At 52.5% G+C, this 22,946-nt stretch overlaps 1 protein-coding gene across 3 annotated transcripts in view; it reads right to left on the bottom strand.

Annotated features, from left to right (window-relative positions):
• Sema1a (semaphorin 1a) overlaps positions 1-22,946 on the bottom strand; it is a 131,468-nt gene that overhangs the window by 67,024 nt on the left and 41,498 nt on the right. For all 3 annotated transcript variants that reach the window (XM_084594264.1, XM_084594265.1, XM_084594266.1), the window contains exon 2: positions 18,011-18,254. In XM_084594264.1, coding sequence (XP_084450390.1) covers positions 18,011-18,185 — 175 coding nt within the window. In that variant the 5' untranslated portion in view covers positions 18,186-18,254. The remainder of the gene's footprint in view (positions 1-18,010; positions 18,255-22,946) is intronic.

Genomic DNA, 22,946 nt, shown 5'->3' with positions numbered 1-22,946 from the left:
ACGCCTGCGGACACACACACACACACACACACACACACACACACACACACACACACACACACACACACACACACACACACACACACACACACACACACACACACACACACACACACACACACACACACACACACACACACGCGCGCGCACGCACGCACGCACGCACGCACGCACGCACGCACATACACGGGTTTCCTTAACGCTCCCTAACTAAAGTTGCGATTTGCCGCGCAGTCTTCTTATACCTTTAAAGGAACGGAGGAAAACCGCTTCGCTGTCCCGACGCGAGACGTCGGTCCTCGCTTGCGAAAACGTGCGGTTATTTTGTACGCATTTTTATTACTATTATTTCATTTATCCTTCCTTCTTGGAGAACCACATTTCTCGAACTAACAACAACTTATCCAGCAGAAAAGTGAATTAAAACGGGACGAGCATTTCTGTTTCTTTTTTTATTATTATTATTCGCGCGAACTCGGTGCTATTAAGTGGGATAAAGATAGACGACGCGGGAGCAATTGCGTCAGAGGAACCCGGGGACACTCTTTGCGCGCGGGCAAATGAATTCGCCCACGCTCCGCCGTCGTCTGAACGTTAATTCTCATTACCGTGTCCCAGCGAGGGTGCGCGCGCAAAACTATACGACGCGCCACCGGCGCACACAAACCGTATACACTGTGATTTTTTTTTTCTTGTTTCTATTTCGTACGGCCCGGCCTTTCCTTGTTGTTCACTCAAAATTTGCGCACTATTTTATTTCGGTTGGCCTGTCTGTACATGAGAAAACACAATGCTAGAAAAGAAGTGTGTGTTCACTAACAGCCCGTAAAGAACAGTCAACGAGCAAAAAAAAAAAAAATCGTCTTTGCCTCAACTTTCCCACATCAAGTACTTGATGAAGAAAGCTCGGAGCACCACCATATGCAAAAAACGGTGGGAATGTGAAAGCGAAAAAAAAAAAAAAAAAGGACTCTTCTATAGCGCAAGGGGAAAATGTTGATTAGTCTGAGGCTATAAGAGACGCCGTAGTGGAGGTCTCCGGAAATTTCGACCACCTGGGGTTCTTTAACGTCCACTGACATCGCACAGCACACGGGCGTCTAGCTTTCAGTCACTACCTAAAAGCGGACGCCACGGTGATTCAATTCCTCATCTTCGGGCACAGTATATATAATCGAGCGCCCTAACCACATGCGCCCCCGCAAGTGGGCCATAAGGGGAAAAGCTCAGCAGTTCTCCCGAAATATAAAATTCACGGCCAGGTAAAACTGCGGCAGTGCTTTAATAACGTCACTCTATCAAGGCCATCAAGGACCCAGGAGTCGGTTTTGCCTTACAGAGTCAACAGATTCCCTCGCCATCCGCTTCCCCCCTTGCAGGAAACTTGTGCACATACATCACTGTCAACGCGTGGAGTAACAGCAGCCGCCGCTGCCCGTATCGCAGGGCTGTTAGCACACCGGCCACCTATAACAGCCAGCGCAGCCGTGTACGCACACAATCCTATAGCAAGTATATACCGTGGCGTCTATGTACCCAGGCACCCAGTGTATTACACACGAGCCATTTGTCCCAGGCCTCGCTGTCGCAAGAGCAGCGCCGCAACGCATCTAGGTCGGTGCCTTGGGCCTCTCGTTCTGCGCGTCCAGCGCCTCAGGGCCACAGGAACCCGGCACCAGCGAACCGGACAGCAGCGAGACGCACGTACACAGCGTAGACGCACAAAGGCGCGCAACGAGCTACAGTGAGCCGCCACCGACACCCGGGACCGATTTTTCATGCAGCCCACGCGCATCCGGAGTTGCGAGCCCCGGGCCGACGCCGGTGGAGTCCTCCTCCCCCCCCCCCCCCCCCCCAACCCCCCTTCCCCGTTCGGGAGCTGTTCCCTGCCGTTGACCAACCAGCCACATTCCCCGCCGTGGGCGTCCCAGCTGTTGCGAAATGGAGCCCCACGCATAGCCCTCAAGTCGAAAGTAAAGTGAGGTAACGCGATATGAGGAGACTACACCGGCTTGCGCTGCTGAAGTGTAGCTGCACATCTTTTTCGGATTCCGGTTGAATGATTGTTGCTCAGTGCGCTCGGAAGACGGGCCAGCAAAAACTAAGCACCTCCTCTTCTCCTTCTCCCCGGCACACACAAACTCCTAATCTTCCCTCACGGGATGCTCTGAGAGGTTACCTCGACAACCACACCCGGTCGGGAATAAAGCAGATTAGTAGTCTTTCTCAAAGATTGAAGCAAGCGGTCGGTCACGTGATCAGGCAGTTTAGACTACTCTCTCACTTTGATAGATGACTTCGCTGGCGAATTAAATATTCAACCTCAGTATAAGGACAAGCGCAGTTAGGCAGGTGATTCGAAACAGACTGCACGAGCACACGATGTGGAAACGGGCTCCGCTTTATTTAAACCCCCGCTCGCCAAACGGCCAGGCTGCCGAGTTGCCCACGAAGGACGGGACAAGCGCGCTGGCCGTCTTCTATTTTTAAGCCAATCTCCGCGTGCCCCCTACGGCGAGTAGAAGTAACGTTACTCGGCGGGAACCCGCTAAGATCAGAACCTGTCCCCACGCAGAGCAGAGTGCAGCAGCCAGCGCGGTTGCGCCATCAGATTTACAAGCAAGGCCTCCTCCTCCCCTTCCTCCGGTCGGGCAAACTCGCGCTCGGAGGCCATCGCTCGGGTCTCTCTCATGGCCGCCTCCATTAGCGCGTTCGCCGCGCACGCAAAGCAGGCCGTCCGCGAAACGAAGCATGCAGCTCAGACGGGGGGGACGCTCGGAACGCGCCAAGTTGACGGGTGCCCGCGGCACGCGCCAACCTCGGGGAGAAGCGCAATTTCCATTTCTTCCCTCGCCAGCGCTAGGCGCGGCCTCTCTCTCAGCTCGGAACGATGGGATCAGAAGAAAGCTGACACAACTTGGGGCAATCACGCGAGTAGCTCTCTGGCTCGATTAGTCCATTCCGTGCAGCGCACAGTACGAAGGTGCAGCTTGGGGGGGAGAGATCTACCAGACAGGTCATCATAATCATCATCATCACCATCGGTCAAGTTACCTGCACTGCATGATAATAGGCCTCCCACACTGACCGTCGCGCAGAACTGACCCGCGCCAGCTGCACCCAGGTTATAGTTACGAAAATCTCCTTGTCTCAATTCGTAGAGGAAGTGCTCAAGTGCTACGCTACGGCCATTCGCGCAGACCACCTAAGTGACGTACTCGCGGCATTAGCAGCCGCCGTTTCTGAATCACACCCGTCCTGAACACCTCACGGGCACCACCGCGTACCATTCGGAAATCGGCACGCGCTGAATTAGTCTGGAGTTAGGGGGCCGAAAACAGACGTGCATCGTCCGTTGAGTGGCGAATAGAAAAGCGCCATTTATGATGATTTCAATGTTCAGCACTTGACGCGTTCCACGTGGAGCGTATGCAAGCGGTGAGCTACTCGAAATGCGGTGACAGATTCGATAAGGCCTCATCTCGACGGCGTCGCCTTCCCCGTAATTTGGGCGATACGCACGGATTCTGATGTCATCGCATACAGAGCTCAAATGTGCGCCAATTCCGATTACTCAATTAAAGTGTAATTAAATATTCTCAGTCCGCATCGAATTCGATCGTGAGTCATAACGGCCCAGGCCTGCTTGCTCATAGCGGCTCTGAAACAACACACGGCCCATGTATCAGCATTCCGCGCTCTGATAGAAAATTAAGGCATCTGGCTTTCTCGCCATTTGCTATTGTCCAATCAGCTGTAAAAAAAAAAAAAAAGTTAAGTATTCTAGGGGTTTACCAATAACTAAGCACAGGTCAGACGGCGTCACTCCGTTTAATCCCCGATTAAAAAAAAAAAAAAAAAAAAACAGTTTCGCCCGCGTTTTGAGTCGGACCTTCGAAACTGGTACGATTGAAGAACCTGAAACTCGTACCTGCTCTCCAAAAAGTAGCCGCAGTCGAAATCAGCGAGCCAGCAAATCCTTACATAACAGAATCAAAGGGGCCAGTTGCCTTCCACTCGTTTTCGTCCCACTTCGGTACATTCACGGCGGCTAAACCACTAAAGGGACACGTGCGAAGATCACCTCCAAGTCCAGCCACTTGAGTTGCCGCGATGAGCGCAGAGTACTCAAAAAAAGGGGGCACATAATGACAGCGAAGCGGGCACGCAGGTGGCAGGGAATACTATTTCCCAAAGCGCAGGAGCAAACGCACCAGGGCTCAACTCCATGAGCCCTCGCAGCGCGCGTCCTGCGCGCTTGGATGCGCGCGCGCTGGGCAGCCGAAGTCAGCGCATGCGCGACGCCCTGCCGACAGCCGAGCGCTTTCACGACGCTCGGATCCGACAGTGCCAGTTATTCGGCACACGCACTGCTCGCGGCACATCGACTAATCAGCGGGCGCTCTGCGTCGTGTATATCAAACATTTCATGGGTATGTTCTTGTGTTTTCATCACAGAGGCCGTGAAAATGCTCCAGAAGCGACGGAAGAACCTCCGCGACAAGTTCCGCCGATTATGCAGCGCGCGACAGGCGCGTACCGCGCCATGCGCTTGGACTTGTGTACCGCTTTTTTTGCGCGCCGGGGTGCGGTGCTCACTGCGCAGGCGCGAACTAAGCTCTTCCCCTACCGCGCCGTGCACCGCACGCAATCGCGGAAAGATGCACTGCCACAGCACGAGCAGTGCGTGCGCGTCAGGGTAGGAGCGGCGTCCGACGACCCTGGCCACAGCAACAAGCGTTGCCTCGGGAAACCCCTCAACGCTCCGGATTCGACCGCGCAAAGGCGAACCGCTTCCCGTGCTGCCGCCGGATTAACGGCAACCGGTTCTGCACGCCGCAAGAACCCAATCCTTCCTTCCCCCACCTTGCCGCTTTTTTTTAAACTTGAAACAAGAGTGGCCCAACAAACAGCACGCTGAGTAACCACGACTGCAAATCCAACAGCCCTGCGCTCTCAAAGACAGCCAAATCAAAGCAACCTACAAGATAGCGCGAAAAAAAAAAAAAAAAAAAAAAAAAAAAAAAAAAAAAAAAAACAAGCGCACGAAAGCTTTTCACCCCGCCCCACAGCGTCGCTCCGGCTAACGGCGTGATTAACCGTCAATTTCAAGGGCAGCTCGGCTCGCAACACCAAGGGATAACGCGATCGGTCGGCGCTAGTCGAGTTTCCACTTCAGGAACAAGGTAAGCGCTTTCCTGCTTCTCGCCCCTACATTGTTATTAAGGCGAAAGCCTTTAATGGCTTATGCGCTTGAGGACAGAATGTGTCCCGCTTTTGAGGCGGCTCTGATTGGCCGAAGCGGGATGACGACATAGAGGTCTAGACCAATCACAGAGCACCATCACAGTATGCGCGAATGCGGGCTTTATATGGACATATGCCAATCAATGATCAATTACTAATGACTATTTGGTAATTCAATAATTAATGACTAATAATTAATCATCTGCTTAGTGACTAACTGATAAATTAATTATAATGATTAATTTTTAATTACTAATTTTGCTGTTGTCCGTCGTAATTACTTTTTTTTCCACTAATCGATGCAAGTGACACTCCGTGTAGCCAAAAAAGTACGGGACAAGACCCGAAAAAAGCTTTTCTAAAAGTTGAAAAAGTTGTCCCCGTGGCAATCATGGTCATGGAGCACGTTTACGGTGTCAATGCTAAGACGCCATTTTCTTTCCGCAGCACGGCACGACGTTTGGAGAACAGGTTCGACGGATGGATATATAAGCCTCTATGATCGCTACGATAGGATTTACCAACAGCCGGAGTAATCCCGGCCCGAAAGGACGACAGGGCAGCGCCAATGCGTGTAACGGTTTCTTATTTGGGAATATACAGCCGACTCTATTGGGAAAAAAAAAAAAAAAAATGAAGCAAGCACATGCGCGCACTCGACCCTGGCTAAAGATATAGCCGACTCCATCAGAGGAAAATAAAGAAACAAGCACAGGTACGCGTTCGTCTCTGCTATCCTCAGCAAAGATGGCCTAAGCCCCCCCCCCCCCCCTTTCTACTCGTAAAAAAAAAAAAAAAAAAAAAAAAAAGAAAACGCACCGGCCATGACCCGATGGAGACAAAACAATAATAGGTTCGTGTGCAGCATAAGAAGGGAAACAAGGCTGCTCAGCAGCAACGCCAGAAGCAGCAGCGACGTCGGCGGCGCGCGCCGAAAAGGAAAGGAGGGTCTGTGGAAAGAGAAGCAGGGATCACGCCAGTCGGCAACAACACACGGGGGTCTCAGGGCGGGCCCTGCACTCGTTCGGCGCCGACAAGCTCCGAAACCGGAATACGCCAACGGCGACCGGCTGCCCCCGACGGCCCATTCGTCCAAGAAAAGGCGAGAACGGCACCACGGCGGTAGCGACAGCCCGTACCACATATGCACACGTCTAGCCCATCTGTCTCACGATGCCTTCTGGGGACTCCAGTGGTATCAAGGTGCTCCCGATACCAATTACTGCAAGCGCATTGAGTCGACTCTGCAAGAAGGAAACGTCTCAGGGTGGACGCGCGGCGTTTCCCATTGCGGTTGCTCGAACGCGCGCGCAGGGTGATCATCGCTCGCCGATGAGGTCTGAGGACCGGCCCACCCGAGTATTCGGATAGATGATGATGATCGGGTTCCGAGTAGTTGCGCGGCAGTCGCATGAATTTGTGGATCACAATTATAGTGCCAGTGGGGCAGCAACATACTCTCGCGCTGAGGAAGAGAAGACGGACGCCCAATTGCTCGCGAGGAAGGGGGCCAGTGCATTTATCGGTCGGTTCTAGATAAGATGGCTATGCAGTGAGTGAGTGAAAAACGTTCATTTTCTGATATGGCGATTACATATTGAGGGACGCGCTCAACGCAGTCAGGATGAGGATAGAAATTCCAGACACTGCTCAAAGGTTCAAACAAAGCTTACTTCTAAATTTCGAGCGAAGGTCGACCGTACAGACGGGGTTTATAAATCCCGCCTTGCCTTCCATGCATACGCATCATCTCAAAACTTTCGACTGAAAGTATAATGACAAATACTAAACAGAGAACAACCAATAGCGCTCGCTTGAAAGGCGAGCTCCCAACGCACCTGCGCGTGCAAGTGTGCGTGTACAGGAGTGCCAATTAATTTTCGCCGAGGGTGGCAGCTATTAATTCCTGCCTCCGCGAACGGACTCGCGGCGCGTTCGAAAAAGCATTCAGCGCCCCGCGCGAGCCTCCGCGAAAAAGACGCTCGTGTTACGACACTGGTATTATTTTCTTTTTCCTCGTAATTAATTAGCATTTGCCCGGGAAAGCCATTGACATGCCATTTTGTGCAATCACCTAAAAAACTAACAATACAAGAAAACAAATGAAACAAACAAGCCGCTCGGTTTCCACTGAACAGGATTCTGAACTGAGGCACCGCCATCCACACACCTGATCTCGAAATTGCTTACTTCCCGGGCAACACTGCGCTCGAGTTTCGTCAAGCTGGATTGCGTAAGAGGTCCGGGGAAAAAAAGGCGGCCGGGTGTGAGCTCATTTGGGACGAAACAAGGCGCTCGCATCGATTGGCGCTAAACATAGCCAGGATTAAGGCAGCACAGAGCAACGCAAGGACGCACACCAGGGCCGCAACAGCGCTGCTGACGCCGACTTCAAATGCTTCGCTAGATGACCGTTGAAAGGGAACGCTCAACGAATCGGATTATGTTTACCTCTGCACTGTACTTGGAAAAAGCCTCAGAGGGACTCATTCTCCAGAAGGAAGAAAGCTATAGTTGACAGAATAATAATTCTCTTTGATAATTAGACGGAAATCGCTGATGGTAATACAGCGTTGCATTTCAGTGTAAAAAAACAACCCAGTGACTCTCTCTCTCTCTCTCACACACACACACACACACACACACACACACACACACACACACACACACACACACACACACACACACACACACACACACACACACACACACACACACACACACACACACACACACACACATATATATATATATATATATATATATATATATATATATATATATATATGTATGTATATAACCACGAGAATCTGTGGCAAAACGTCCTATGACATCCGTGCTGTATGTCATAATACGTAATATGGAAACACTGCGTCCAGCGGTGATAAAGATTTTAGATTATCACAATGTTCCATTTAGCGGTGTCGACTTCCGATGATTCTGACGCTTCGAGGCACTATTAGGAGGCTAGAGGTGTGCAGTTACACAGCTAGCCTAGCCACAACCGCAAACAACGAGCTACGTTGCTCTCTCCAAGTGCAATGGTATGTCCTTCTAACGTACACATATACCAGAGCGCTGAGCGAATAGATTAACTTCGTTTCCATCACGCAGTTTGTCGCAACGGTTTATCCCGTAACCATCGCATTGCTTATATTTTCCTTTCCGTTGCAACGGGAAACCGTTTCGCTGAATTGAACTATTACAAAAACGCCTGGGCAATATCTTCACGTCGATTCGCCCCACAATTAAAAATAATAATAATAATAATAAAAAAAAAAGATGATAAAGAGGAGGGACGAGAAAAGTTAACCGTAACGGGACAACGGGCGACGCTGTTCCCACGCGAATAGCGACGACGGGGGCGGCCAGAGAAAGGGGGGGGGGGGGATAATTCTGTTTACTTTGAGCGCCCGTCGACTGAGTCATGGCTTGGCGGTGGCGGCGAGAAAGAACCAGCCCGGGCGCGCTGCCTCTTTTTGTGGTTCCTACACGGGGCGAGGGCTGTAATCACACAGCTATAGGTCGGTAGGTTGCGCGTTCATGGTTAAAAAATATATGCACTGCGCAAAAGGTACACGAAAGACATCTCTGTGAAGGAGGCCAAGGACCAACTAGGGAGCCATATCTGCGTCGGGTTCGCGCGGCAGTCTGACCGATAAGACGGGATGAGTACTCCGCGAGGCATGCTGCTAAGGAATCCGCTTGTCGCATGGTGGTGACCACGTGCCTGTCAGGCTCACGGGGGAGAACAGCGACTGTCAGGCTCTCGTGTGCGGACTTCTCTACCGTCCCTGACCAGGCATTACGGGGGCCTCTCTTACAGATGGGTGTCCCGTAGAACTCCATCGCCACTCTTTCGTAGGGACACCAGCACCAGAGCATACCGCTTCGCCGCCACGTCAATCGGAATTCTCCAGACAGGCGAGAGAGAAAGGAATGTGAAGTCTAAAACAACTGCGGGCTCCGACGCCCCCAGCAGCGCTCGCAAATAACATTTCGGAAAAAGACGAAAGAAAAGAGAAAGAACGGTATGCGCCGCACGTAAATACCAGCGTGCTGCGCGCGCACTGCGCGGTTGTCGGACAATGAAATTTCCCACAGCCCGGCTTTCTCGACTCCCGCCGCGCTAGAAGCGAATAGGACACGTTGGCTCTCTGGCGGAAGACAGCTGGGTGAAGCGCTCGGAAAAAGTGCTGGACACCAGCACCCCATCTCAGCTCAAGGCATGGAAGCTGTACACTCGAGAATAAACCCAAACGAGAAGCGCAAGACGCGGCGGGGGGTCCCCTTCACGTTAGGTTATTAGACTGTACGAGTTACCAGTCTAGAGCGTACGGTTTCTCCATGCGAGTCACGAACGTGAGCTGTCATCGCGGATGCGCTCGAGGACAGAAAAAAAAAAAAAAAAAAGAAAAAAAACGGGGGAGGGGGGGGGGGGGGAGGCTTCGAGCTTCGCTCCTGAAATCACGAAACAAAACGAGTGAAGGAGCAAGATGTCTTATAAATGAACAAAATATATAAAGAAATGAGAGGAGTGCGATTAGTATGCGCCCCGGCGGCAGTGGGGTTTGCGTGATACAAGGCTTCAGAGTGGATACATCGTATATACATACTACACCAGGGACATGGACTCGGGTAAAAGGAAAGGAAGGAAAGAAAAACAGCCAGCATGCGAGAAAATGCGGCTAACGGGAGTGCGAACGCAAAACTGTGCCTCAAAATTTTCCGTTTCATTTCGATTTTCACTCGTTAGCTCTAGTTAAGTTCATGAGCACGGCTAAACCCATTGTGCATCGCACCCTGCCGAAAAAAAAAAAAAAAAAAGGACCATGCAAATAATTATAATCAGTATAGCGTGATCCTTCATATGACAGGTCAACATCCCCTTCTTACTAGAAGCTCACGAAACGAAAGCACTGAACGATGCATTAAGCAGGGCCACGCAGCGCTGTCTCATAGCCACACACAAGTCTAATAGGCATCAGCCGCGACAGCTCACAGAGCATGGCGGTGGCGAACATCGTGCGTAACGATTTGGCGCGCGCCCTCTTCGGGCAGCTGCACAAACAGCGCCCGCGCAGCGGCGCAGCTACCGCAGAGGCCCTTCCTTACATGCATTACACCCGTCATGCACCTCGCTGGACGCATTACATACAGCGAGTCACCACCCTGCAGGCTTAGCCGCCTCTTCGCGTGAAGGGGTCAACGCACTGAGATGGGAGAGGGGAGGGGTACAGCTCGCTGCTGTGGTGACAAGTGGTAGAGGGTGTCCCGCGCACACACGTAACCCCTGATCGAGCGAGAATAAATGAGGCGAGCGTACTGCGCGGCAAAGGCGCGCTCGGCGGAGAGAGGGAAGCGGAGCGGAGAAACACAGATACAACGAAACAGCCACGAAGTGAACCGGGGTCACGCAAAAGCCGAAGCGCGCTGGCCAGGGGCAGGGGGAGCGGGGGAACGCGATCACAAATCGACGCCTCGTACGCAAGCGGGGCGAAAGTAATAAATACGTTGCAAAAATCAAATTAATATGGAGAAGAGAGACACACACACGGGGAGGGAAGAGGGGGGAAGGGGGTTAACGGCGCGTCGATATGTGCCCGTTTCCGCATCGCGTACGATCGCCGAGGGCGTATGGAAAGCGCGGAAGCTTCTCCACCACTGGCAAAATAATTCGGCACGGGGGGAGGGTGAACATTCCCTCCTTCATCGGGGAAAAATGCAAAATCAGAAAAAAAAAAACTATATACAAAGGGAGAAGAGAGGGTCGAAACATGGGTCAGAAGAAACTCTCCTCCAGCGTGCTAATTCCCCGGCAAGACAAAGGGGGCGGGCCCCGCACGCACGCGCGGCCCAGACGGGGCACACCGATACCGCACTAAGGCACATATGATACAGCCGACATTCTTTACGACGACGCGGTGAAGCAGGCAGCGCTGTGCGCACGCAACGCTCCCCCTCGGGGCCAGTTTCTTGCGAGCAACGTTGCTTAACCCGACACGGAGCGGCGCATACATATACTCGTGCGTATGCAACAGCCCGCGGGTGGAACGCAAAGTCTGCTTTCAACAATAAAGCCCGATTACATGAGACGCCCTCTAGTGCACACTGCTCGTTGTTTGGGTGACAAGCAGCTTCCGAGTATTTATCGCGTCTCAATACTTTTCGCGGCGCGCACGCATTTGCGAAGACAAACGACGCCGCGGGCCGCTGCCGGCGACATAACGGGGCCAAGCAGAACGAGTTCCGTGTAGACTCCCATCGTAGAAGCGTCGCCTACGGCTTACCAGACTCGTGCGAGGAGGAGTGTTTCGCGGAGAGAAAGACCGCAAGCGAGTGTCGGCGTAGACAGCTCAGTTTGGGCTGGTTGACCTCGCGACACCCAGCAAGCGCTTTCGATGCGCTCTGTTTCACTAACTTGACTCGTCCGTGGCTGGTGGACTAACAGACAACGGGGTGACGGAGCCCCCCGCCGCTCTCACGGCGCGAGACGCTCGCGCGTCAAAACTAGAGCTGTACAACGCGGAGTCGGGACAAACTGGCAGGTGCTCATGAGGAACCAGTTGTAATGCGCCGACACTCTCGGCAGCCGCTCGCCGTGCTGGAAGTGGCTAGGCTGCTGCTCTTTTTTACCGCGCCCACACACCGTTCCAACCAGGTTTCATATGGAGCAAGCGAGCGCGATCACAGTGCGCGCTTCTCGCAGAAACGCGCGAGAGCTTGGCAGCAGCAGCGAAGCGCTACCGGAATGGGGTGCGAGTAATAATAATAAAAAAAAAGCGTCTCGGGAGCAAGATCAGCAATAGGTTTTGAATAGTGGGCCGCTAGCCGCGTTATTCAAATAGGGTAGTGTGTGTGTGTGTGTGGGGGGGGGGGGGGGGGTATTGCTCGAAAAGACGCTGTTAACGTAGCTCAAGGGGTGACTGACAATCCCGCTCATATCACAGTGGGGTGCACGCGCATAACATGCGTCTACTGTACCGGCTTTGCGCAAGCAGGCGCGCCCAAAGGCGAGTCAGGGACACCGGGCAGGCTGCCGGCCCGCATTACAGTAGCAGCACCTGTCAGACGGCGACGACGGGCTTTTGGCGGTCAAAGGACGTAGAGAGCTAGTAGTTACCGTACATACGTACGAGCGCGCCGCTGATCCGATCTTGGTGCACGGCTGCGCGGGCCGGGACAACGCTGACATGACTGGTTTCGATCAAAGCCTGCGTTTCCTTAATTTCAAGCAGTACGCCGTCCCGTATTCTGGCGCACTGCTTGACACGCAGGACAGTCCCAGCACAGGTTCAAGCACTCTTCGGTCATCTCTGTACCATCCTGGGGCCATGTGAGAAGAATTTCAAGGGTGTTGAAAACAGAGTCTGCGCCTGCCGTGTTGTGCTCGTTTCTTCCCTTCATCGTTGCCCCTGTAGTGCAGTTTTTCCTTTCTACGAACATGATCAACTATAATCCGCAAGAACGTTCTTCTAACTCTAATCTCAGCTTCCAACATCACCCTCCTCTACTGGCACCTGCAAACATGTGTTCCATCCTACAGCTTGAATTCCGTTACCCTAACAGGCCGTAAGTTATCAATCTGACACTGCATTCCTCATCTCCATCTCCGCTGTTATACCTTTGCTGTGAGTTTGTCCTCTAACACACGATGTCTGCTTTCTCTCAACTGATGCATTACTAAATATATATATATATATAGAAAAGCCAAGTTACGCGTCTTCTGATAACATCGTTATTTGCCTCTGCCATGATGTGCAAGCATTCAATTTGGCACAGAAGACTCTAGGTACAATATGTACATGGAGCTGACGCACAGCATTATATCGTCCACTGCGTAGCGATGTATTATTTCCCACGTTTCCTGCTGTGGAAAAAAAGTCTACAACGCTGTACGAGAAGCGCTGGCGTCATAAAAAGAGCCTTATACTGGGGAACTGCGGGCAGGCGCGTTACCAGCTGAACAAGTTTGTAGAGGGCGTTGCGCTGCAGAATAATTGATAAAAACATGGCCGTGGTTTAGCTCAGCTAGGCCAGGATATAAATAGCGAAAACATGTGTGCCTGGCGCTGAGCTGCCTACTCCTCTCCAATCTAATCCCATCCAACCCATGGTGTAATCCAATCCAGCCTAACCTCATCATCATCATCATCAGCCTGACTATACCCACTGCAGGGCGAAGGCCTCTCCCATATTTCTCCACCTAACCCGGTTCTGTGCTAGCTGCATCCACGTGACCCCCGCGAACTTCTTAACCTCATCAGCCCACCTAACTTTCTGCCGCCCCCTGCTACGCTTTCCTTCCCTTGGAATCCAGTTTGTTACCCTCAGCGGCCTTCGGCTATCCTCTCTTCGCACTACATGTCCTGCCCATGTCCATTTCTTCTTCTTAATTTCCACTAGAATGTCGGTAACTTGAGTTATTTCTCTGACCCACTCTGCACGCTTCCTATCTCTTAATGTTACCCCTACCATTTTTCGTTCCATAGCCCTCTGGGTTGTCCTCAACCTAAGTAGAACTCTCTTGGTTAGCCTAACCTAATCTAATCCAAACCAATCCAGTCCAATAAAGCACAGTTCAGTTCAGTCAAATACGTTCACCAATAAATCCTGTCCAATTCTGAGTACACGCTCGCCCGAAATTCGTCGAAAAAGGAGACCGGCCCAGCATAAAGTGGCTTAGTTCGGCTATGCCATCTTAATCTTGATTTCAAGTCCAGGTTATAGTCTGGTTGTCTAGCTATGTTGTTGCATTAAAGACGAGATGCCTTCTTCTTCTGGTTGCTTCTTGATTGTCAGATGGCGCGGCGAGCGCGCGGCGTCCGCCAGGTGCGGCGGCTGCTAGGCAACGGCTCTGTGCCTCCCGCCACGCGGAACTCCTCGTTCGTGGCCAGTGTAGCTTTCGCTACAAAAGCACGCACGCAGGGTGTCTGCAAATGATCGACAAGTGTCCCAGATGGACACGAGACAAATCAGCTACGTACTCAGCGCCGCGTCGCAGTTTTGCTAGTAGCGTGAATATGGGAAGCCGACGGCGGACAGAAGTAAGGGAGTCGCAAATTATACCGGGAAGCGTCGAAAGCCATCACAAGCCGTTCCTTTTCTTTCCGCCTGCCGCAGCTCGAGTGCAACTGCTGCGGCTGGCAACATTCCTTTCCCTCCTTTATGTGTATTATTAATTTTTAAATAAACCACAGCAACTTCCGCCGAAAGCCACTGAGTCGACAAGCACCACGGTGCGGTGGACAGTCGACGATTCTCCAAAGGAGGAGAAAATGGTTCTGTGCATGCCTACCTTAAGCCTCCCACACGACCCAAGGCTCTACGCCGACATCGACGGGAGATAAAAATTTTCGCGGAGACGTCAAGACAAGCGGTACCTGGAGGTGCTAAGGGAGCGCGTGGCTGCACACTGACCAACAAAAGGGAGCCGCATGCAGGAAAGGGTACTGATGCACCGCTCGTTGCGACCACAAAGCACGCGGCAAGGTCGCTTGACCGGGCCACCTTTCTTCGTAGCGGCGCTAAGTCGGAGGGGGTCACCGACTTCACAAAGTTTTAGGAAAAGCGGGTGAGGGGGGGAGACGACGACGCTGTGCTGTGGGAAACGACTTTACTCATTTGCCTTAATCGCTTTAGCGCGAGAGCGGCAAGGAACTACACTCCATTTCATACATGAAGTGCAACACTGCCAAAGCTACAGCTCTTGTTCGCGCTCTCCGCATCCGCGATGAAAAATAGTGCCTACTCTTGACGAGAGGAAATAATAGTTATTTTTGTCTGCAAGCTTAATACATCTAACATTTGCCATCAACTTCATATCATCATCATCATCATCATCAGCCTGATTATACCCACTGCAGGGCGAAGGCCTCTCCCATATTTCTCCACTTAACCCGGTTCTGTGCTAGCTGCATCCACTTGACCCCTGCGAACTTCTTAATCTAATCCGCCCACCTAACTTTCTGCCTCCCCCTGCTACGCTTTCCTTCCCTTGGAATCCAGTTTGTTACCCTCAGCGACCATCGGTTATCCTCTCTCCGCACTACATGTCCTGCCCATGTCCATTTCTTCTTCTTAATTTCCACTAGAATGTCGGTAACTTGAGTTATTTTTCTGACCCACTCTGCACGCTTTCTGTCTCTTAATGTTACCCCTACCATTTTTCGTTCCATAGCCCTCTGGGTTGTCCTCAACTTAAGTAGAACTGTCTTGGTTAGCCTCAACGTTTCAGCCCCATAGGTGAGTACAGGCAAGATGCAACTTTCCTCTTGAGCGATACCGGTAAGCTGCTAGTCATAATCTGAGAGTGCTTGCCAAATGCGCTCCATCCCAATCTTATTCTTCTTGATATTTCCTTTTCATGGTCCGGATCTGCGGTTACTACCTGTCCTAAGTAGACATATTCGCCTACTATTTCCAGTATTTCGCTATCTAATGTAAACTGCTGTTCCTTCCCGAGGCTGTTGAACATTACCTTAGTCTTCTGCATATTGATTTTCAAGCCTACCTTTCTACTTTTTCTGTCTAGGTCATCAATTATTATTTGCAGTTCATCCCCCGAGTTGCTTAGCAAGGCAATGTCATCAGCAAATCGCAGATTACTGAGGTATTCTCCATCTACCCTTATCCCTAACTGCTCCCATTCCAAGTCTCTGAATACTTCCTCTAAACAAGCTGTGAATAGTACTGGGGAGATTGTGTCTCCTTGTCTAACACCTTTCTTTATGGGAATTTTGTTGCTTTCTTTATGTAGAACTATGGTTGCTGTGCAACCACTATATATATCTTCCAGCACTTTCACGTACGGCTCGTCTACCCCCTGATTTCGCAATGCCTGCATCACCGCCGAGGTTTCAACTGAGTCAAATGCTTTTTCGTAATCAATGAATGCTATGTATAAGGGCTGGTTATATTCCGAGCATTTTTCTATCACCTGATTGATGGTATGGATATGATCGATAGTAGAGTACCGTTTCCGAAACCCTGCTTGATCCTTTGCTTGATTGCAGTCTAAGGTTGTCCTGATTCTATTAGCGATTACCTTAGTAAATACCTTATACGTAACAGACAGTAAACTGATTGGTCTGTAATTTTTAAGGTCCTTAGAGTCCCCTTTCTTGTGAATGAGGATAATGTTTGCATTCTTCCATGCTTCCGGTACCGTCGATGACACCAGGCACTGTGTATACAGGGTGGCCAGTTTTTCTAGCACGATATCCCCCCCGTCCTTCAGCAAATCTGTAGTTATCTAATCCTCTCCAGCTGATTTCCCCCTTTTCATAGTTTCTAGTGCTTTCTTGACCTCGTCCTTCGTCACTGGTGGAACGTCTGACTGTTTTTCCCTACCGCCAATCTTATTACGGTCCTGACTACTTTGGCTACTGTAGAGATCTGTATAGAACTCCTCGGCTACTTTGACTATCTTGTCCATATTAGTGATGACGTTGCCCGCCTTGTCCCTTATCGCATACATCTGGTTTCTGCCTATGCCCAATTTCTTTACCGCTTTAAGGCTTCCCCCGTTCTTTACAGCATGCTCAATTTTCTCCATGTTATACTTCCTTATATCGGCCACCTTGCGCTTATTGATTAGCTTTGATATCTCGGCCAATTCGATCTGGTCTGTTGGATTGGAAGCTTTCATACTCTTCATAACGAGTATCATACTATTCTTCTTTCAATTTCATAACGAGTATCTTTTTTAGGGAGAAAGGATCGGATTCGGTGAATTTGTATGTTTTTTATGTCGTTTTCGTTCGTGTCGCGTTTTCGCCACCCCGCAACCTTGCCAGCTGTGCCACTAGATGGCGCTGGCTGTGCCCACAGTGCTGCGCATCTCTTTTTGAGAAAATGGTTCTTTGGTGCGCATTTTTTTTATAAGGTTCGCACTTTTTCTATAAGATCCGCACTGCGAAGATGTCTAGGTATGCGAGGCAAGTTATTGCAAACGTGTATGCTCGGAATAGAGCCCGTTTCCGCAGGAACCACTCGGCCACAAAACGAACGCGTAGTGATACGCCTACGTTTTTTTTTTTCTTGCGGATTACTTGCGTAGCTTTCGCTGCGTTGCACCTGATGTATGAAACGGAGTAGAGTGCGGGCGATATGTGACATTTTGCGTTCTCGTCATTTCTTTCTCTTTCGGCGACAGAAGCTTTCGCGCGCACTGTCGTAGATAAGGGTAGAGGAAGCGATTCGGCGGGCCAGTCGCTTTGGCTGAACTCTACAGTTTACAACTTTGTAATAAGCTTTAACTTTTGAATGAGTGTGTTTTGGGGTGAGAGTATTTAGCAACGACAAAATTTAAAGGGAAGTTGCGCGCAGCAAAGAATCAATCCTGTTGACTTTTGTTGCAATTGGACGTCGCTTGAATGTGGCCTGGACATCGGGACTTCAAAATAAGTAGGCCCGGGAGCTCAGTCTGTCGTTTTTCGCTACGGTCAGCTGCAATCATGCATCCTCGGCTATGCCGAGCAAGGGTACTCTACTGTTGTTAGCCAGTGCAGTTCTTGCTTGTTTGTTTACGTCGCATTTCTTTGTTGTAAAAATGTCTCGAGGTGCCTAGGATTGTAATTATCAAAAAGAGCGGTACAAAAAAAAAAAAATTCAAGTCAGAATCTTTCACTCTCTGCATTGTATAAGTCGTCGCACGACCGTCTCCGACGGAGTCTACCTCATGGTGCAAATTTCGGTGTTTGACAACTGGGTACTCAATTTGCTGCTGCCACAACAACGATGGTGGGGCAGAGCCACTTACGCAGTTGGGCGACCGTCTTCTTGGCGACCAGGGCGTCCTGCCAGGCTCCGTGCGCTGGCTGCAGCAGCAGCACGAGTCCTAGCGCCGACAGGGCGCCATGCAGCCGTGTGGGCCACCACCGCGGCGGAGGCTGCTGCCGGGATGTACCGCCGCGGGTCACCACGGGCCTCCCCATCGCGGGGGCCTTAGCGGCGGACGGCCCGGACGATGCTGCTCTCCTGCCTCACGGCGCAGCCCATCGGCCCTGCACACAAAACAACAGAGGTCGTCAGTACCGCGTCGGGTCAACATCAATACGCATGCACAACAAACTCCTCCGGCTGAGCGCTCGCCAGCGCCCGCCCACTACTAATTGGAACTTCCTGTCCAGTCCCCGAGCACAGCAGACAGGCGCGCGGCATTCAAAGTGCGCCACTGCCGCCTTACGTACGTGAAAGAACACAATAAGTTTCCCGTTGGACGGCTCAACCGTCTCCGGGTGGTCTCTGTTGTACGCTCTGCCCACTCCCAGTACTGGGCGCTTGGTGTAATTGGCTCCATGGTCTGGCCCTACGGCCATAAGCACATGTGAAGGTAGAATTTTTACAACCACCACTATATGCACACTATCTCTCGACCAGCGAAGCCGCGTACAATGCGCAATGGCAGAAATCACTCCCCGCGGACATGAGCTGTTCGCAAAAGAATCAGGCGTGACTGCTAGTATAGATGCAGTGGTTTTCTCCCTAGCTGCACTCAATATCCGTTGGAAGAGGCGCGTAATTAAGGTCTCTCACACGACGCACATTTGAAAATCACGCACACTCAAGGTGCGATAACAGCCGGCGCTTTTACGAGGCAAAGAACCTTCACATCAAATGCGAAGGATGAGTACACGTGCCTCGCAAGCTAACAGCAGGATGTCCCCGCTGAGCAGCAGAGTTATGTATGTCTGTAGCTAAGGGTCAGACGTGTCGGTCATCAAAATGTCCGCCAGGACTCCCGTTACTCGCCTTCTCCAACGACGTCCTGTCCCTGGCACCTCAGGTTCTTACCGGTGCCAGAGAAATCTCCCTCTGGTCGGCTCTATAAGCGACGCTGGACTTCTAGTAAGATCTTTTAATTCGCACTCTCGCCTGGCAACGAGCGGGTGGCCTTCAGAGCTGGTGCGCGCGGACAAGTGCACATATAGCAGGTTTGCAGACCTGTCCCCTCTGGGAAACGTGCCCAGCAACCGTCGTCCCACACCTCAAGGTCTCGCGTCCGCGGTCGACTGCTCATTTACGGGGTGACTCGCGTGTGCGAATAAAATCGCGTGACTATCGCAATCGGGGTGTCAGTCGCGATCTCGCTGGATTACGGGCTATCACGTAAGGCCCGGCGACAAAGAGGCATAAGGTGGCAGACGCAACGGTGCAGAAAAAGAAAGAAAAACAAACCGGTAGGTGCGGCGTTCGCGACCGCAGTTCAGCGAGACAGGTCAACCGATGAAGCGTAGCACAAAATGATACCTATAACGTCCGCTCTTCGATTACAGAAACCGTCGCCTAGGAACGCAATCCGCCCCGAAGAGACACGGAAACGGGGTACTCTCACGAGGAAACTGCGGATGCAGTCAGTCCTCCGGGTCTATAAAAGAAAAACAAAAGAACGAAAACGCCAGAGAGAGCGGCGGCCGCGGCAGACAAGACGGCGAGCAGCGGGAAAGCTGATAAGGAACATTTCGCCGACAACCGACCGAGTTCGGCGCGGATACCAGCAGGGCCGATTCCTGGCCGGCCACGTTTTCGGCCCGAACGAGTATATGCACTCCCGCCGGGAGGGCACGGGGAGGAAGGAAAGAGTTCGAGGGGGTCATTAGCGGTCATTGACGAGGCGCGCAGCAGCGCGCTTGTTACTCCTGGTTCCCCCGCGGCTTTGAGTGCGCGCATAAAACTCGGCTTCCGAGTGCCCTTCGCCCAGCGACACCAGGACGGCGGCAGAAGCTAGATCTCCTCCCAAACAGGGCCAGTCGATCCTGTATGCCCCGCGAACAGTGCCCGTGAACCGTCAGAAACGTACGGCATGCCGGCGGCGGGAGCTGGAGCAGCGACCCAGCGACGCATCACACGGAAGCACACCCATGGGTCGCGTAGATAGAGGAGCCACTGCTGCTGCTGCTGGTGGCCACGCGTTCCCGCTGGGACCGCCCGTCACGCATCGACGGGCGGTGCCGAATCGCATCGAAGCCTCACGGTGTACACTGCGTGCACAGATGGTATGCAGCAGGCGCCACACGCGTCCGCACTTCGACAAGCTTTTTTTTTTCTTCCTTTTTTTTTTTTTTTTTTTTTTTTTTTGCGTTCAGTCCTTGTTCCACTGCTCTGCGCCGATGTCCGAAGGGAAGGTTCGGATCCGAGCGTCAGCCGCGCGCGTCCGCTAATCCTAGGTCGCACATGCCGATGAACAATGAGGGCTATTCCCCCCCGAAACACGACGAGTCGCCACCATTCCCACGTGACCTTTCGCACGGGAAAAGAGCGAGCTGTTAAGCACACGCGAGGGGCACGCGAACTGGTGGACCGAATCCGACTGCCGGCAGCGCCTGGGCCGATGGGGATAAGCCAGCAACGGCCCGTGCGTCCCTACAGAGCTCTGCTTTGTGGCGATGTCGCTGCCGTCGGCTGCGCCGTGGAGTTTTCCGGGAGCAAGTGGATCGGAACCACTGCTTCCGCGATTTCTTCTGTTTTCCTCCATAGTGGTTGGCGACCCGGCAAAACACTCCAACATCGAATTAGGACACGCAAAAGGCTCGACACGTCAGCGGTCTGCACCTCACACGGCGGACTGCATTCACGATGCAGAGGGGAAGATTTTTTAAGCTCGTCTCCCCTCAGAACCGCAGGACCGGAATTGAGACACGTCAGAAGATGCCGAACAGGAGCGGTCATCTGACAGACGGGACAAAGAGGCCGGCCCCCGTTGCCGCAGTAGGACCTGAGACGCGCCGCTGCTGCCGCCAGCCCCAGTTGCGGCATGTCCAAGCCCACCCGGTCGTGCATAAACGCAACGCGACCGGACAGCCGTGCCGTGCGCCAAGGACTGCCTCCTTCTCTTCCCAGGGCCCCGGTCACGAAGAGCGTGGAAGGGAGAGCGGCTACCGAGGACGTGGGTGAACGTGCACGGGGCGAGCTCCAGACAGAAGCAGAGCAAAGTCGCGCGCGATGGGCGCGGCCTCGTCTCACCGCAGTACGGTGCAGCGTAGCCAAGCAACAGGGACCCTCCTCGCGGTACTTTCGCGTCAACCACGCGCCATCCAATTATAGCAGCGGCCAAAGCTATGCGGACGCTTGCTCACTCTTGGCTGCCACCAAGTAGAGAGACCCCAAACTATCCAGCCAGATGGTTTTCGGTGCTGGCGTAGAGAACGGAGGCGCTATGTTGGAGTATCGCGAGAAAATACGCGCCTCTCGATTTAGAAACGGGTAGAACAGGGTTTCTCCTAAGATGGTAGAATATACGAGGCTGAGATAGCTGCTCCCTTTACAAAATCATCGCATTTTTTTTTTTTTTTTACCTTGCCGGCAGAACAAACGTCACTACGTACTACAACTGCTACAACACACAGACACAAATTCGCAACAAGCAAGCTCTCCATCGGACGGTCTGGGTTTCTCAGATCGCTTTGTTCAGCGCGCAGACTGCCGCACTCCGCATGCGAAAACAAGCGGTACCCTGAAAATAATGAGCGTGTGCCAAAATAAAAACAAAGAAAAATAAAGACTGTCAGCGATCACGAACGTGTGAAAACAAGATCAGCGTTTAAGGCGCTATACGGGGCTTGAAAGCTGCTGCTCAACAAGGGTAGTAACGATAACACACCGAGGAACAGCTCGCGGGTAGGAAGCAGCTGTGTCAGAGCACCTCGTATGGAACAGCATTTCTGCTGTGGAAAACGATAAAAAAAAAAAAAGAAAGGCAAGAGGCACCAGCTAGGCATTATCGCGAGAGAGCACACCGAAAACCACGCACCTCGACCATAAAGCAGCGCTACAGCAGCAAGCCCTTCGCACTGAAACACCTCTCTGCCGCAGAGCAGGTGCTGCTGGCTCTACCGGACAGACGCATCCACCCTGACTGCACACAACTAACGGCAAAGCAGGCGCCTCGCGCGCCCCGCGTGTGTCGTTGTCGTCGCTCGCGCGTGACCGCGCTGTCATGGCGGCGGCTGCTTCAACCGCCGCTCTCTCTAGGTGCGGCAGGCGTTGCCTAGCTCCGGACAGGGGCACACACGCAGAACGAAACCAAAAGAAGCAGAGAAGCCGATCTGGAGAGAGCTGCTGCTTAAACCTGCCGCTGCTGCACCCGCCGCCGGCCTGACGCGCGCGCCCGCCCGCCAGCCAGCGGCCTCTCCGGGCATCGGCGGGCTGTCCCCGTCGGACGGACATGACGCGAACACACACCAGACCTGGCAGTGCAGGCGGCCCGGCCTTTGAGCGAAGCGGTCACGAGAGGCAGATTATATACGAGCGGGGCAGGCCGGTGCGCTTGTGAGCTGTTGCTGTGCCGCGGACGTGAGCTGTACGCCGGGCATACAAGGGGCGCCGCCGTTCAGGTGCACAAAGCAGATGTGAGCCCACGCACGCTACCCTGCCTGCCAGGATAAAGTCTCCACGAGTCGTTCGGCTGACGGAAACGTGTGCACGATAAATAAAAACGAACTAACGCAATGTGAAAGCTACGCCGTCCGCTGTGCAGGGCGACCAAACCAAATGAGTCGAACAGGTCTGACAAGACGCTCTTGCCCGAAAGGCGGTCGCCAGAAACCACCACGCCATATGCATGGACGGCTCGGGGATCGGGGCGCCCATCTCGAGAGCCTACAGCATCGTCGACCTAGAAAAGTCCACTAACTTTCAAAGCCTCCCGGCAAAGATGATACCTGCCCACGGCGAACTATAGCGCACGCTCTTCGAGT

Source organism: Amblyomma maculatum, chromosome 2 (genome assembly GCF_055883805.1).
Source record: "Amblyomma maculatum isolate TAMU_Amacu chromosome 2, ASM5588380v1, whole genome shotgun sequence".
NCBI classification, from domain to species: Eukaryota; Metazoa; Arthropoda; class Arachnida; order Ixodida; family Ixodidae; genus Amblyomma; species Amblyomma maculatum.
This window is presented reverse-complemented; position numbering and strand designations above follow the sequence as displayed.